This window comes from Pomacea canaliculata, linkage group LG8, assembly GCF_003073045.1.
Source record: "Pomacea canaliculata isolate SZHN2017 linkage group LG8, ASM307304v1, whole genome shotgun sequence".
Lineage (NCBI taxonomy): Eukaryota > Metazoa > Mollusca > Gastropoda > Architaenioglossa > Ampullariidae > Pomacea > Pomacea canaliculata.
In genome coordinates, this window is record NC_037597.1 from 3,025,163 (window position 1) to 3,040,619 (window position 15,457).

Below are 15,457 nucleotides of genomic sequence, written 5' to 3' on the forward strand. Positions count from 1 at the left end.
TTTGTGGACACAGAATACAGCTCCTACTGTACCTACGATTTTATTGAAGTCTTTGACGGTAGGTGAATGCTGAGTATCTCTAACTTCCTTCCCCTTAAATACCAAATGATTTCACTTAATCCTGCGACTTAATACTGCAACATGTCTGTGGTTGCTGTATAGCACCAGTTATAATTTTATTTGCTGACCTACCTACAGTTGGTGAGTATGGTGTGGATGTGTCTACAGGGTCCAGCGACTCTGCCAACAGCCTGGGCAGACTGTGCGGGTCTACAACACGTGACTTTTACAGCTCGGGGCAGTATGTGTTCATCAAGTTTCACAGTGATGGTAGTACAACGGGACAAGGATTCAGACTGACCTACCAAGCTGTTGCTAGCGGGGATGTGCCCAAATCTTCAGTTAACGTCCTTACAAGTGAGCCTTGTGCCACAATGACATACTACAACGGTCTGTGCAAAACAAAGAACACTGTTGTCGAAGCAGATTCCAGTCACTATTGGTGATCCTAGAAGTTTCAATTAATCTTGTTTGTATATTTGTGTAACGTTGTTTCCACATGAGTTTCAAATGTGACATGCTTTAGTGTCTACAAAAATATAATTTATGTTCATATACTGCAATGACATCAATGACACGAGAAGCGACTAGAAACTTTGATAAGTGTAATTATTCTTGTTCCAACATTATTAAATACATGTGATTATCGTATTTGTGCAGGTGTGACACGTCCTTATATTGTTGCTGGAGCTGTAGTGAGCACTATTGTTGTTGTCCTTGCACTGATTGCTGCTATAGTGCGAGTAACGGTCAGACGAAGGAGTCTCCAGCAGACGACACAAAATATCTCCTCCCCCATTAGGACCATCAGTCAGAACCCTCCTTACTCCAACCTACGCAATGATTTTTCTGCCACTCACCCCCACTTTTCTGTTGTTTATGAGCCCCCTCCTTATGATGTCGTGTGCCAGTCGGGTACGACCTACCCTGGCGCCAGTGGATACATCATGAGTGGTCAGCAGCAACATCCCCCAAACACCATGGCAACAGCACACCAGTATCTGTCACAACTTCAGCTAGCCAGGTAAGTTTCTAACTTTGAACTTTTCTGTCATTCAAGTCTCACCAAACTTGACACATAAATCTTGTAATACAACAGTTGTGGGTTTAAAAAATTAGACAAATTTACTCCGAGATATTTTGTTTAACTGTGTGTTTGCTTTTTTTCTTGCAATGGAAAAACATATTAGCTTATTAAACAGACACGCACTATACATTCCACACTGACATTTTGTTTCAGTTATTATAACATTAGTTAAAATATTTGGCTATCGTACAGGGGAAAAGCAGTCCCATCAACTAGTCCTTCACAATGTAGGAGGCCGAACAAGTTTTCCAGATAACGACGACGGCGACTATTAACCTCAACATTTCCTGCTGACCTTTGAACTTTCGACTGAAGTCGACCGACACAATGCAATGATGCAGGATACTTGCACCGATGGGAAATAGTAGTCTGCTTACAGCAGTTTTATCTGATTTAAAACGATTTTATTGTAAAATGTTCTGAAATTGTGTTGTGCACACTGTTAGGAATTTTCCATTAAACTATTTTAACATAAATACTTTTGAGTCTAAAACGTTTAAACATCTCTGTGCAATGGCCCTGGAAATCTTTCTCATCCTTCTTCTTCCTAGTAGTAGTCCAGTCAGCTTTGTCATATGTACATGTAATTGCGAGTAATTTTTGTTTGTTTAAAACCAATTTTACTTGGACTGCTGTACTTAACACGCACATGACAAACTGAGCTGTCATCAAATTGTCATTGACTGTTCTCCCACACAATAATTCACTAAAAATAATGATGAAAGAATTACTCTCTGTTAGTACAAAAACGACTAATAAAAATCTACAAAATATAAAGGTGACCTTTTCGTTGTTTTGAGCAAGTTATTATTTCTTCTTTTTCTGTCAAATTGTTGTCCACCTAACAGTCTGCTTTGTATGCCAGTATTTAGTTGCTTTCGTGTTTCAATCGTACTCAGCACTAAAGAACAGCTTTACTAACATGTTGTACTAGCTTGAAACCCTGATATGCTTTGCTGCTTGTCTCCAGCAGGTCTTGGAAATAAAACCCAAACAAAGCCCAGAACAGGTACATCAGTATAGCAAGATGCTGAATTTGCAATATTTGACAAAATATTTAGTGTTATCAATTAAAGGACATCACATGACGAAAACATTCGCCTTGAAAATAAAAATAATGGAATGTGTCACCATTCAAATCACACTACAGTATGAAAGATGTTCATAAAAGAAAGCAAACTAAATCAAATAAATAAACCTGCAGAACTCGCGGGGTGAACAACGAACGCCCATTGGTACAACAAGCAGCAGACTCAGCATCAAGCAGACGACGCGTGACGTTGCCTGGGCATGACGTCAGGCGTTGCTACAGTCAGCGAAAAAAGGCCTTGACCTTTCCCCCTGCGAACCGGATAAAAATAGCCTGGATTATGACGTCATAGTCGTCTGCTGTCAGCCTGTGTGTCAGCGGGGCTGTGTCCACTGCGCTGAGAGAAACATAGACACATGGCTGACACGCGACATAGATAAACTTTCAATAGACGCCAGAAGCTTGCAGTGTCAATAAGTTTCGTGGTCCATGCCTGACTGAGTGGGTGGAGGAAGACGAGACAAGATCACTGAAATGTTTCAACAGAAACTGCACAGGTACATTCTCCGTGTGTAGACGAGCGCAATGCGCTGTGTTCGAAACACGAGGAACCAAGCCCATGTTTTTCGTTGTTTACAGCACGTTTCTGGGCGGAGACTTGTCATGCACTGATAACTGAAAGCAAATGGCATGTGTTCTACAGGTTCTGTATGCAATCAAACTTTTCTGAGCGACTGCTTGATTGAGTTTTATTATGTTTGTCTTCCAGGGCGCCCCACAGGCAGGTGCATTCGCTGGTTGGCTGGTCGGCTGGTCGGCTGACTGTTTGGCGGTAAAGTTTTTCCACCTACAGATAGTTTAGCATTATGATGCGACAGGGAGAAAACCGTCGTTCAAAAGGTCAGAATCGTGATACACATTCCAGTGATTCATAGATTAATCAGAGTCTGTAGGTCTGCACACGTGTCATGCAGAAAATTAAATTTTTCGCTCTCAATCGCCGTTGTCCGTGCTCGCGGAATTGTTTGTGCGTCTGTGGGGGTGGATGTGTGTGTGTGGGTATGTGTGGGTGTGTGTGTGGGTGTGGCTGTTTGTGTGTGTGAGGGTGTGTGTGTAGGTATGTGTGGGTGTGGTTGTAGGGGTGTGTTTGTGGGTTTGTGGGTGTGTGAGGTGTATGTGTATGTGTGTGTTGACAGAGAAAGGGGATGGTGTCAATGTTTTCGAGCCAGCTGTTAAGTTATAACAAAGACTAAGCAAACGACCCTATAAACAGTTACCTCAAAAAAGAACAAGTCGCGTTGGGAGAGGAGATCTGAACTCAGGACAGTCACACTAGTGTCTGAACTGCTGACTACAAAAGCACAATGCTTACGTAGTGCCCAGCAGACGATCACAATGACCACGACCTGAGTAAACAAACGATTTGTTTCTTCATCTGATGATCGAATCTTCAGAGTCAATTATATATCCCGGCTTCCCGACCACGGTGCGTGTGTATATATGACATAATGGACTTTCACATTTTTTTATTTACTGCAGATTTGTGAATGTGTCGACAGTGTGACACAATACGGGGCAGGGAGATAACCGACAACTGGGTCATGGAGGGGACGGGTGGTGAACTCTTGATAAGACGGCTTTCGTCGATCACTGCCTTCACAGTCTTGCGAAATCCACTGTGTGCTCACCCGGGTTGTGCTCATAAAGACCGGTTTGACTTAAACTCGCAGTGTTCAACATTTAAAAGGGTTTTTGAGCAACTGAAAGCTGACAGAAGAAACGATGGGACATCGACTATTGTGTTTGACTGCTTGGACCATCGCAGTAGGTGTGCTCACAGGTAAGTAGCTAGCTTAGCAAATGTACTGATGGAGGATGGTAGGTTTTAATTAATGTAGAAATAATAATAAATAAAGAAAACACTCACGTCTTTCCCTCCGGGATTGTTCTAGGGCTTACCATCGAGTGCAAAGGACAAACTGAAGTACATTTATGAGGTTAAAACACAGGTTAAAACACAGGTTAAAACACTGATAGCGTTACTAAGACGCTGTTAAGCAACATTATCACCACAAAAATATCACAAACCGTGTTTTTCACTTCTAGAAAAGACTGTTTCATATATACATTACTGTAGGTGTGAAAGGTCTGGTGGTGGTAGTAAGACAAGAAACTAAAATGTATCTCTTTACCTAACTGTGAATGCTTGTACATCTAAGAAACTTTTTGTAAGAATTCTGATTAATGAAAAGGGTACACCAAAACAAGAAATTAATCCTTATCTATACGTGTATTTATTTTATATGTATCAACGTATATGTATATATCAATGCATATGTATTATATTTGTATCTTACCTAAGTAGCTAGCCACCTCTCTGTTAAAATTTCTAAATACTTAATGTAACATATATCACATCAGTATAAATATTCACATTTACTTAGTAAGTCTATCACATTCAGTAAAAAGCAGTTGCATTTTACAGTAGTAGGTGAGTGTGTGTTCACATTCTGCGCGTTACTAGTCAATGTATCAGTGTTTTGGCTGACTGTCAATGTTCCTTCACTGTGTTTGTAATCTTGGCAAAGGTGTTGGTGAGATGAAAGTTCATTCACTGATAACGTTTAGTGCTTCATGAACTTTCCTGACCACATGTAGTCCTCATACACGTTACAAATAATATCTAGTTCTCATACCATTCACTGACAATGTATAGCCCTCATACGCTTTACTAATAATATCTAGTTCTTAAACTCTTTACTGACCATGTATAGCCTTCATACATTTTACAAATAATAATAGATAGTTCTCTTTACTCACTATGTATAGCCCTCATACACTTTACAAATAATTATATAGTTATCATACTCTTTACTAACCACCCTCATACACTTTACTGATCTCGGGTAATTTTGATAAACTTTAATCATTGTTCTTTTGTTGACATGGTTTTAGTTTTAGTGCTCTGAAGCATACTTCTTGTCGATGTATACTGAGTTGTAAAATTTGGTCATGCTCTTTTTGCATTATTTTGATGTTTTATTTGTATTTGGTAAATGATCTGTTTGTAGGTGGGGGGGGGGGTTCAAATTTAAAACAAAAATATACTTCAGATTTTTTTTTTTTATCGGCTTTTTATTTTTATAAAATAAATGTATATATAACTCCTTCCCTATCATCCTGAGCTTCATAGCCAACTTTCTTTGTAGACAGGAAAGTTCAAAGTACAAGGTGAAATATAGAAAATATGAATTAAAAATTCTCCTACCCCTTTAACCTTCCTGTGTGCTCTCTCAATATTAATTGTTTTCTCTCAATGTTTGCCAGGCTCTCTGTCAGGCTCAGATTGCCAGTGTACCGGTAGTACCAGGCCTGTACAACTTGTCGGAAACTGGAATAAAACTTACATCAACTTTCATTTTCTCCCGAGGTATTGTGTGCAAAAAACAAAAGTGTGTTTTATATACTAGACAAAAATAGAATTAATATTGCACCATCACTTATGCCAGCTCCACCATTCCCTTACCACATTCTCTTGGTATCAAGATGGTCAGTATGATAACTACCATAACTTCATATGATTTCACACATGACTGTTTCTATTCTTGTAATATTAATTGTATTTAATGCATCTGTCATATTGTTTCTGGTATAAAGTGACAGAAAGTTTAATTGTGACAGTAAAGGGTCACTGATAGGTACATGTCTGCTGCTGCATGAGTGAGTTCATCAGACTTGTGTTGTGATGAGTGTGTTTTGTTCTGTGTACCACAGCAACACCAGTGACACCAACTGTCAGTGGATCATCAGCTCTAAGACCATTGCCAGACTGCAGTTGAGGGCGGTGACTTTCAAGCTCAGATCAGACAACGGGTCATGTGTTGACAACTTTACAGTGTATGATGGTCAGTCCTACACAGTCATACCCCATGTGTCAGTCCTACACAGTCATACCCCATGTGTCAGTCCTACACAGTCATACCCCATGTGTCAGTCTTACACAGTCATACCCCATGTGTCAGTCCTACACAGTCATACCCCATGTGTCAGTCCTACACAGTAATACCCCATTTTCCTCAGACATTCGTGACTTGAGGTCTAGTGCTTTAGTGCTTAAAACTTTTGTGGACATTTATCAACAATATTTATAGGACAGACTTGATTATAATTATGTTATTTATGTTATTATATGTGGTATGATTGATGTATTTATAAATAGCTGAATCACAGCCATCTGATATGGATTTCTTTCTCTATTTTGCGTTTAAACATTTTAATATGTTTCTCTTTTTTCATTTATTGCTACTATTCTACGTGACATACAAGCTTTTTTGATTGTGTCTGTGTATATGTCAGGCTAAGTCTAGCCTCTTACTGTCACACAGGTAACTCTTCTCACTCCCGTATCTTGCTGTCGACCTGCTCTCGACCTTCTTTCCAATCAACAGCAGTGGAAGTGACGTGCTGCTGTCCTTCACTGCAGGAAACAATGCGACTAGTGACATTGGTTTCCTCATTGAATACGAGTCCTTCTGGTCTACAGGTGAGACACTGAGTTTGTTCTTTCAGAAAAAATGATCAAAATTATTTGAATAAGTCGAAACAAACATCACAAATATAGCAAAAATAAATAAGGATCGCCTGTACAGAATCTTTTGTGTGAAAGTGAACGACATCATTGCAGATTGACACATCAGATGTTGAAACTTGGGTTCATTTTTTTGAAATTTCCTATGTCCAGAACACTGTAGCTCAGTGGTTCTATTCAGTGCGAGCAGTGACCGGCAATACCTGGAGTATCCAGCAAACGACAGCTCCACCTCCAACTCCACCTCCCCTAGGTACACCACATTTTAATTTTTCATTACTCTTTTTACAACTACTCAGGAGTGAAGAATGCGAATAAAGGACTAATTTTAGCAAACAAAAACGTTTGATTTGGTTTAGGAAATTCTTTGATCATGGAAATTCTTCCATGTGTATGATACAAGATCGAAGCTGTGACATGTAGCTCTTGGACTTGCCTTATATGTAAATAACATTGACTGTAGCTTTGACAAGGTAGGTAAGGTTAAATAGGATGCCACAAATTTGGTCTTTGTGTAAAAGTTTATGCTTAAAGTCTTGTAACTCTCATGCAGAAGGAAATTATTTTGAGGAATTCTATCCTTTTTGACCAAATATTCACTAATAATACCTTACCTATCAAAGTATTTTACATTGTCTGTGAGTGCTCCATGAGGTCTTTTTTCAGAAACGCTAGCTGTGGGTGGTTATTTCAAGCCAGCAGTCCTGATTACATCGTGAATATTGACATCAGGACCTATCTCCTTGAAACTAGCCTTTTCTATATTGAAGTGTTTGACAGTAAGTACAAGCAAAGTTGTACATTGTACAGCAAAGTATACCTTTAATGTCAGTGCTCCGAAAGCTACACTTACAGATTTTAATGTTGATTATATTTTAATACATATTTTCTATGCGCAAGGTACAAAGAATTTAAGACCAGTTCGATTCTCCATTTATACAGAAACTATTGGAAGTACATAAAATCACAATGCTCATGCTAACGCAGTATAAAAGGCGGTCATTATACAACACACAGAGATATGTCAAAGGCCTTACATCATTTAGTTAGCCCAGTTCCAGTTAGCCCAATAGGATCCTTTATCTCTTTAAGTAGCATACGCTGAACCACACTACTGATAACAGATACTAAGTATTTTGAAAAATTATGGTCTTAGTTTTATCTTATTCAAAGTTATACCAACGGGTGGACAGACGTTAAAGCAACATTCGTTATGAAAATCCACAATTTCCTCACACACCCGATAACAACATGTCAACTAAGACCAACTGTACTTGTAGTGACTCAAGTCCATCCAGTGACATGTAGAATCTTCACTCTCCAGTCCTCTAGTTTACACATGGCCTGACTATATTGCTAAAGGTCAGCAAGTGCCCAAAGAATAAACAGACATTGTCTTGCTGGTTAGCTGTATATCCTCACAAAGCCTGATTTTTGCCATGACGACCACGCACTGCACGCAGCAAGCAGCCACTGATTTCGATGAGCCACTCACGTAAAGCCAGGCTCTAAGTAGTAACTCACTGTAACAACCTCATTTCCGGTCTCCATGACACCCACTCAGTGGAACTCTGTCACACTTAATTAGTTCATAAATATTCTAATTTGATCAATGTGTAGAAACACACACACACACACACACACACACACAGAGTTCATTTTATTTATTAATTCCGCTTCTTACATAATGACATAATCAATGACAGTTTTGCAGACTGGTTTTCTTGGTGACCTTATTAGTAGGAAAGAATGTAAAAAAACTGTTTATTCTGTAAGTCGGCATTCAGGCTGTAATTCCCTATTAACACATACAAAAATTACGAATATCATACTTTCTTGTTTCTGACAGGCACTGGTGAAGTAAATCTTCTTGAAGACTATGGGGAGGTCCAACACAACAGCAGTTGTTGAGTTCAGGACAGTATTTGTACATCTCATTACTCAACACTGAATATATAGACGTAGAGAGGTTAAATCTTACCTATCAAGAAGTTCAGAGATCAACTGTATTTCCTTGCAATGGTAAGAAACCAAATAAATTGTGGTTTCTTTATAAGTTGTTTTTTAGAACAAGTGTGTGTGCTGTGCGTGTCTGTGCTTCAATATCTTACTGAGTGTCTTTACCATTTTTTGCATTATAATTTATGGAGCATATTACTAAAATATTGTGGGATGCATGGTATAACAAGTGTGTAAAGAGATAGGATGATGTAATGCTATTATTAATCTTTGTAAACAACCTGTTTTATGTATACTGCCAATGTTTCCTGTCTATTTAAAATCACAGCGCTCGGACAAGCAGAGAGAGAGAGAATAACAGTAAAGCTCAAAAGCAACATTATTTTTCTAATTACATCTGTTTCAGCGTGTTCTTGCAGGGTGCACTGACAGCTTCTCACCTTAACAAGAACTACTTGAGATATCCAGCAGACCAAAAACAATATTCCAAGTAAAATGTTTTCTTGACCTTCATCAGAATATTTAAAATATAAAATAAATGTGTATGCTAATAATGATATGAAGTTGAAAAATTTGTTGTGATGTCGGTATCTTTCTAACAGGTCGACGAAATAGTGCTTGACTTCAGTTTTTTCCTAGTCAGCCATTTTAATGGCAACGTCCAGAAATGGTCTAAAAGTACAAAAATAAATTATCTAATCAACTTTAACAAACATTAGAAATCAGTGGGATGACCACAATCTTCACGTGACTGTGTTCACTCACAGTAAATATTCATTTAACACCGAATACCAACTTACATCGCTGTTTTGATTTTCAGCAATGTTGATTGTTATTGGGAACTAACTAGCGCCTCCGACTACGCGATTCACGTGACTTTCCTGTACATCGACGTAGAAGCTAACACTGGATGTTCTTACGACTACGTTGAGGTGTTTGATGGTAAGTTCTGGAGGCTCTAATTGTCTTATCTAATCTTCTCAGTACGAAGAATTTTTTTCTGCAGAGTCTATCAATAAATTTTCTTTTTCTTTTTTATGACAACCGGCGGTCTGTATGTAGTTTTTCACAAACGTAATTTTGAGGGTTCACCAGGAGATGGCTGTGCTTTGTACAGGGTCTTGAGGTCCAGGCAGGAGTCCAATTGGTATTTTCGTGTTTCTTTCTTTCTGTGTCAGTGAAATGTGTTCTTTGAGACGAAAGAAAAACTGCAAGAGTTGATAAAGCTGCAGGCTATAGTGTAATTATGCCAAATTAGTTAATTACATCTGGCGATTGGTATTTCCACTATTGAAATATGCAATATAATAATATGCATTACTGTGGTACAATGCCGTACTTCAGATGCTCAACCTGAAGCTGTTGACTTTTCATGGTTGTTGTTAACTCATGCAAATCCTCCCTCGTGATACTGAGTATTACATTGCTCTTGTCAACCTGGTCTCGGCTTTGTTCCTGTTTTACCCAAAAGTCTTCAAGCTCATTGCTTCAGTATCTATTGTCTGGAGGAAGTCTGATAGCTGACTGACACTTTCAAGGGAATCTACCTTAGCTAATGGTTTGCTGACTTGCAGCTGATAGCATAGGCTAAGGCTGATGACAATTTAACTTCGGTTAGAACATTGAAAGTATGTCAACAAGAAAGAAAGACAACTCGATAAAAAGAGAAAAATATTTACTAAAAAAAAAGACGATAGTTCTTGTGAACTGAAAGCCTGTAACGTATACTGTTACTGCACTCCACAGGTTTGCGGTCGCCAAGCAACAGTCTTGGTGCACTTTGTGGGGTCGCCATGAGTTCTACAGTTCTGGTCAGATCTTGTACATCAAATTTCACAGTGATCCCAGTATCACTGGACAAGGTTTCCTACTGTCCTACGAAGCGATTCGTTCATCAGAAGTGATGCAAGACATCGGTAACGTATATGTCACCACAAACTGAAAGATAAATAGAGGAACTAAGGCAAGACATAAAGTCAGTGTATATCAAAATGGGGACATGCTTAGATGGTCATGGCTATAATAGACGGGACAACTGGGATCATATGTTAAGGAGGTTCATCTACATCCTAAAATGAATACACAAGACGCACATGAGTCATGGAAGTGTTTTTCCTAATTAAATTCTCACTAATGTTACTATTAATAACTCCTGAAATAATAAATATATAAAATCTTTAAAAAAGATGAAAAGAATGTTTAATGTGTTTTAATATTTATCACATATATTATCATATGTAAATTTCAGTAAAGATTTGGGGCAGAGATGACATTGTGACATTTCATAATAGCTGGAGTTAATAAGATTGTTGTGACAGGTGGAAGGTGCTTAAGAAGAATTGTGACTGAAACAGCGACATCTACCCCACAGTCTCTGGTGTACCCTTCTAACTCCTCCACTTATGCTGAGTAAGGCACTCCTTCGTTTTTATTTTGTACATCAAGACCTTTTGTCTACATGATAGTTATCAGGCAAGTCAAACAGGGTTAGTGAAATTAATGAGCTTAATGTTAATTAATCTGTCTTAATATTTAACAGTGTAAAACATACAGTTTATGGCTACCACAAACTTAAGGAATAAATTTTTGCGATGCCAGCTGAGTGGAAAGTTTTATTTGTAGCAATGCCGACTGTGACTGGCTCCTCCAAGCTCCTCTCTCAGACTACGTTGTGTACGTGACTTTCACGTTTGTCGACATCGAAGGAAGCAGCTCTTCTTGTCCCAGTGACTATGTACAGGTGTTTGACGGTAAGTAATAATAAGAGAATAATTTAATCTACCAACACCGAGACAGTTCTTATGTTATAAGCAACATATGATGTTAGACTGGTTGTTAGCGACAACATCAAGGGTGCTACTATTTGTATTGTATATGAAATCAAGAGATGTACAGAAAGATTTGTCTGTCTTCAGTGTCAAGCTCCCCTAGCGACAGCCTCGGCAAGTTGTGTGGGACTACGTCACGTGACTTTTACAGCTCGGGGCGGTCTATCTACATCAAGTTTCACAGTGATGGCAGTGTTACAAGAGGAGGATTCCGACTGACCTACCAGGCGGTTTATCGTAGGAATGTTCCTACAACGACAGGTAAAGTCAAATAACAACGGCACTGCCAGCACTGCCCTAACACTTACTGCACTAGAAGATGGTGTGGGTTTAGTAGACACTCTGTAGAAAGTTTTGTTTAGGTATCATTGACAAATTTCTTCGACTTAAACTGTTCAGAAGAAAAATTCCAATCAACATGCACAGCAATATAGTCCACGTGCCCTGTTTTCCAGAGGAAACTGTGCCACGTCCGATATTTTTTTCTTTAGCTAAAACAGATAGTGTAATATCCCATGTTTCTAATTTTTTTTATCAAATATGAACAATCAAATGACAGCATTGGTGTTATCAATCCACACTGTAGTTTCAAGTTGTATTTCAAGTGAGGGTGCTAAGGAAAAAAGACAGGATTTAAATATTCATTTTTCTCTATGAAAATTTCTCTCGAGACTAGATAATCTTGTACTCTTATTTTTTACTTTTCTTTAGTCTATTGGACTCACAATAAAGACACAGCATTGCGCTAACACCATTTTGTACACAAGAAACTTCATTGTGTCAGACCAAGATTGTACACAAGACAAAACATTGAGTCAACACCAGTCTGTACACACCTATACAACATCGTGTCAACAATAATTTATACACAAAACATTGGTAAAACCACAAAATTAGGGCAGGGTTAGGTCAACTAAGATAAGAAAAATAAACACGTGTGCATCAAAAAGAGTGACATCTCTGTAATATGTGGACCGAGTTTTATTGTCATTACTATAACAGACGGGACAACTCGCATCATATGTTACGGAGGTGCATCTACCTCCAAAACAAATACATCTGACGCACATCAGAAAAAGTGTTTTTTCCCTAATCAAATCCTAACTCATGTTACTACTAATAATTTCCCGTTTTCCAGAGACGACAGATGAGCTAGAGGTGGAAACGATGAAGAGAATGTTCTCTCTGTTCTATTATTTATTGGCTATAGCAGCGGTTCTCAACCTTTTACTTGTGACGCCCCCCTGACGAACAAAGGTACGTCCTCGCTACCCCCTTAGCCAGCAATGTAAGCTAATTTCACTAATACCGGTATAAGAAACTAAAAAAATGACCACCTTCGCGCCCCCTTGTAAGCACGTCTCGCCCCCCCCCCCCCACCAGGGGGGCGCGCCCCACAGGTTGAGAACCGCTGGGCTATAGTGTCATCTGTAAATTGCAGAAAAGACTAGGACAGAGATAACATTGGGACATTTCAAAATATGACAGATTGATTTTAAGATTGTTTATTACAGGTGGAGTGTGTTTAGGTGGTGTGACTAAAACAGTGTCGTATTTCTCACGGTCTCTGGGGTATCCTCTAGGCCGCAACACTTATGACAAGTAAGGCACTTTCTCATTAACATTTCGGCCATCGGATCTTTTCATACATAATAACAAGCAGTTAAAGCAGGGTAACTGAAATTATAGAGCAAAATGTTAATTAATCTGTCTTAATATTTAACTCTGCAGCGTTTAAACATACATTTGACGGCTACCACAAACTTAAGGAATTCACTTTTGCGATGCCAGCTGATGGAAAGTTTTATTTGTAGCAATGCTGACTGTGACTGGCTCCTCCAAGCTCTTGACCCAGACTACGTTGTGTACGTGAATTTCACGTTTGTTGACATCGAAGGAAGCAGCTCTTCTTGTCCCAGTGACTATGTACAGGTGTTTGACGGTAAGCAATAATAAGAGAATAATATAATCTACTAACACCGAGACAGTTCTTGTGATATATGCAACATATGGTGTTAGACTGCTGTTAGCGACAACATCAGGGTGCTACTATTTGTGTTGTATATGAAATGGAAACATGTATAAAAAGTTTTGTTTGTCTTTTTCAGGGTCCAGCTCCTCTGCCGTCAGCCTCGGCAAGTTGTGTGGGTCTACGTCACGTGACTTTTACAGCTCGGGGCGGTCTATGTACATCAAGTTTCACAGTGATGGCAGTGTAACAAGAGGAGGATTCCGACTAAACTACCAGATGGTTTATCGTTGGAGTGTTCCCACAACGCCAGGTAACCTCAAATAACCTATTAATAACAACCAACAATAGTCCTGTAGCTGTTCCTACTTCAGTAGACCACGGTGTGGGTTTTGTAGAAAGTCTAGTAACATTTTTATTTACTTATACGACTTCAACTGTTCAGAAGAAAGATCTCTATCAACATGCACAACAATTCATGTACCCCTCTCTCCCAAAGGTAGTATGTTCAATTATGTCCAATGTTTTTTCCACAGTTTAAGAGTTCCTAATTAAAATTTTTTTAATCAAATAAAAACAATGTAAAAATGACTGTAGTTTCAAGTTGTTGTATTTTACGGGAGTGTACTTTGGAATAAATTAAAAAATAGGTTTAAAATATTTCTTGTCTTGAATATTTCTCGAGAAAGAGTAAGTAATCCTCTTGTATTCTTATTGTTTGCTTCTTGCTAAGTCTAAAGGACTATCACGAAGACGCATTATTGTTTCTTAATCCTTTTGTACACACATCATTGTGTCAGAAACAATTTTATACAAGACACAATATTGTGTCAACACCTGTTTGTAAACAACACACCATTGTGTCAACACTTGTTTGTAAACAACACACACCATTGTGTCAGCACCTGTTTGTAAACAACACACACCATTGTGTCAGCACCTGTTTGTAAACAACACACACCATTGTGTCAGCACCTGTTTGTAAACAACACACACCATTGTGTCAACACCTGTTTGTAAACAACACACACCATTGTGTCAACACCTGTTTGTAAACAAGACACACCAGTATTTGGTTTCTCTGTTCCAGCCAGTGGTTGTTCACGGACCACTCAGACGGCGACTGCATGGCTCTCCAGTGTAGAGACTTTGCAGTACCCTGCTAACTACTTGAACTACCCAGAGTAAGATTTGGCCTTATGATATGTTAGTTTACAAAGCTACTACAATAAAGAGATGAATATATTAATTTAATGGCGTTTGTTTAGTCTGTTAAACTTTTACAATTTTATTCTAATCAAGAAGACTACAGAAGTCGTGATAATGTTCGCAGGTCGTCTACACTGACCCTATCATTCCTTTGATTTTCCAGGAATTGTGACTGTGGCTTGGCTACTTCAAACTAACGATGACGACTACGTTGTTCACGTGACTTTCACGTATGTTAACACAGAGTATAGCTCCACTTGCAGCTACGACTACATTAAAGTCTTTGACGGTAAGTGATGTGAATTGTGCTCACCTTTGTCTTACTATGTTTACCCACATTAAAGCACATCTAGCTATTCACTTTTCACAATTAACTATGTAAGTGTTATTTGCTCTTACACAATATTAAATGCTGAAGTCTGTTTGTCTTTTGTGGCTCTGGAAAGTTTTGATTGGTTGATGAAGATGTGCTCATCGTTTGCTGATATTTTTTTACTGTCATGGGGTGTGTCCAGAGAGAAGTCTCTTAACAAACCTCCCGAGTACATCTGCATTTAAACACAAACTGACTGTCGTGCATTACATCCCGTTACACGCAGCAGGCGAGATGATGAGTCACGTCAGGTGGTACAGCAAGCTGTCTTCTTTACAATAATTAAAAACACAGGTTGATTTTTCTCTGGAAATAGTAAAAACTAAAAAAGAAACTACTGACCAGAGGTATTTG

General features: G+C 38.7%; 1 protein-coding gene across 4 annotated transcripts in view; it reads left to right on the forward strand.

The window, feature by feature from the left end:
• The first annotated feature begins 2,613 nt into the window (after positions 1-2,613).
• LOC112570823 (cubilin-like) overlaps positions 2,614-15,457 on the forward strand; it is a 31,935-nt gene continuing 19,091 nt past the window's right edge. For 2 of the 4 annotated variants that reach the window (XM_025249461.1, XM_025249464.1), the window contains exons 1-4: positions 2,614-2,734; positions 2,947-4,017; positions 5,505-5,607; positions 5,952-6,082. In XM_025249461.1, the coding sequence (XP_025105246.1) occupies positions 3,960-4,017; positions 5,505-5,607; positions 5,952-6,082 (292 nt within the window). In that variant the 5' untranslated portion in view covers positions 2,614-2,734; positions 2,947-3,959. The remainder of the gene's footprint in view (positions 2,735-2,946; positions 4,018-5,504; positions 5,608-5,951; positions 6,083-15,457) is intronic. The other 2 variants (XM_025249462.1, XM_025249463.1) reach the window with 2 other exon arrangements.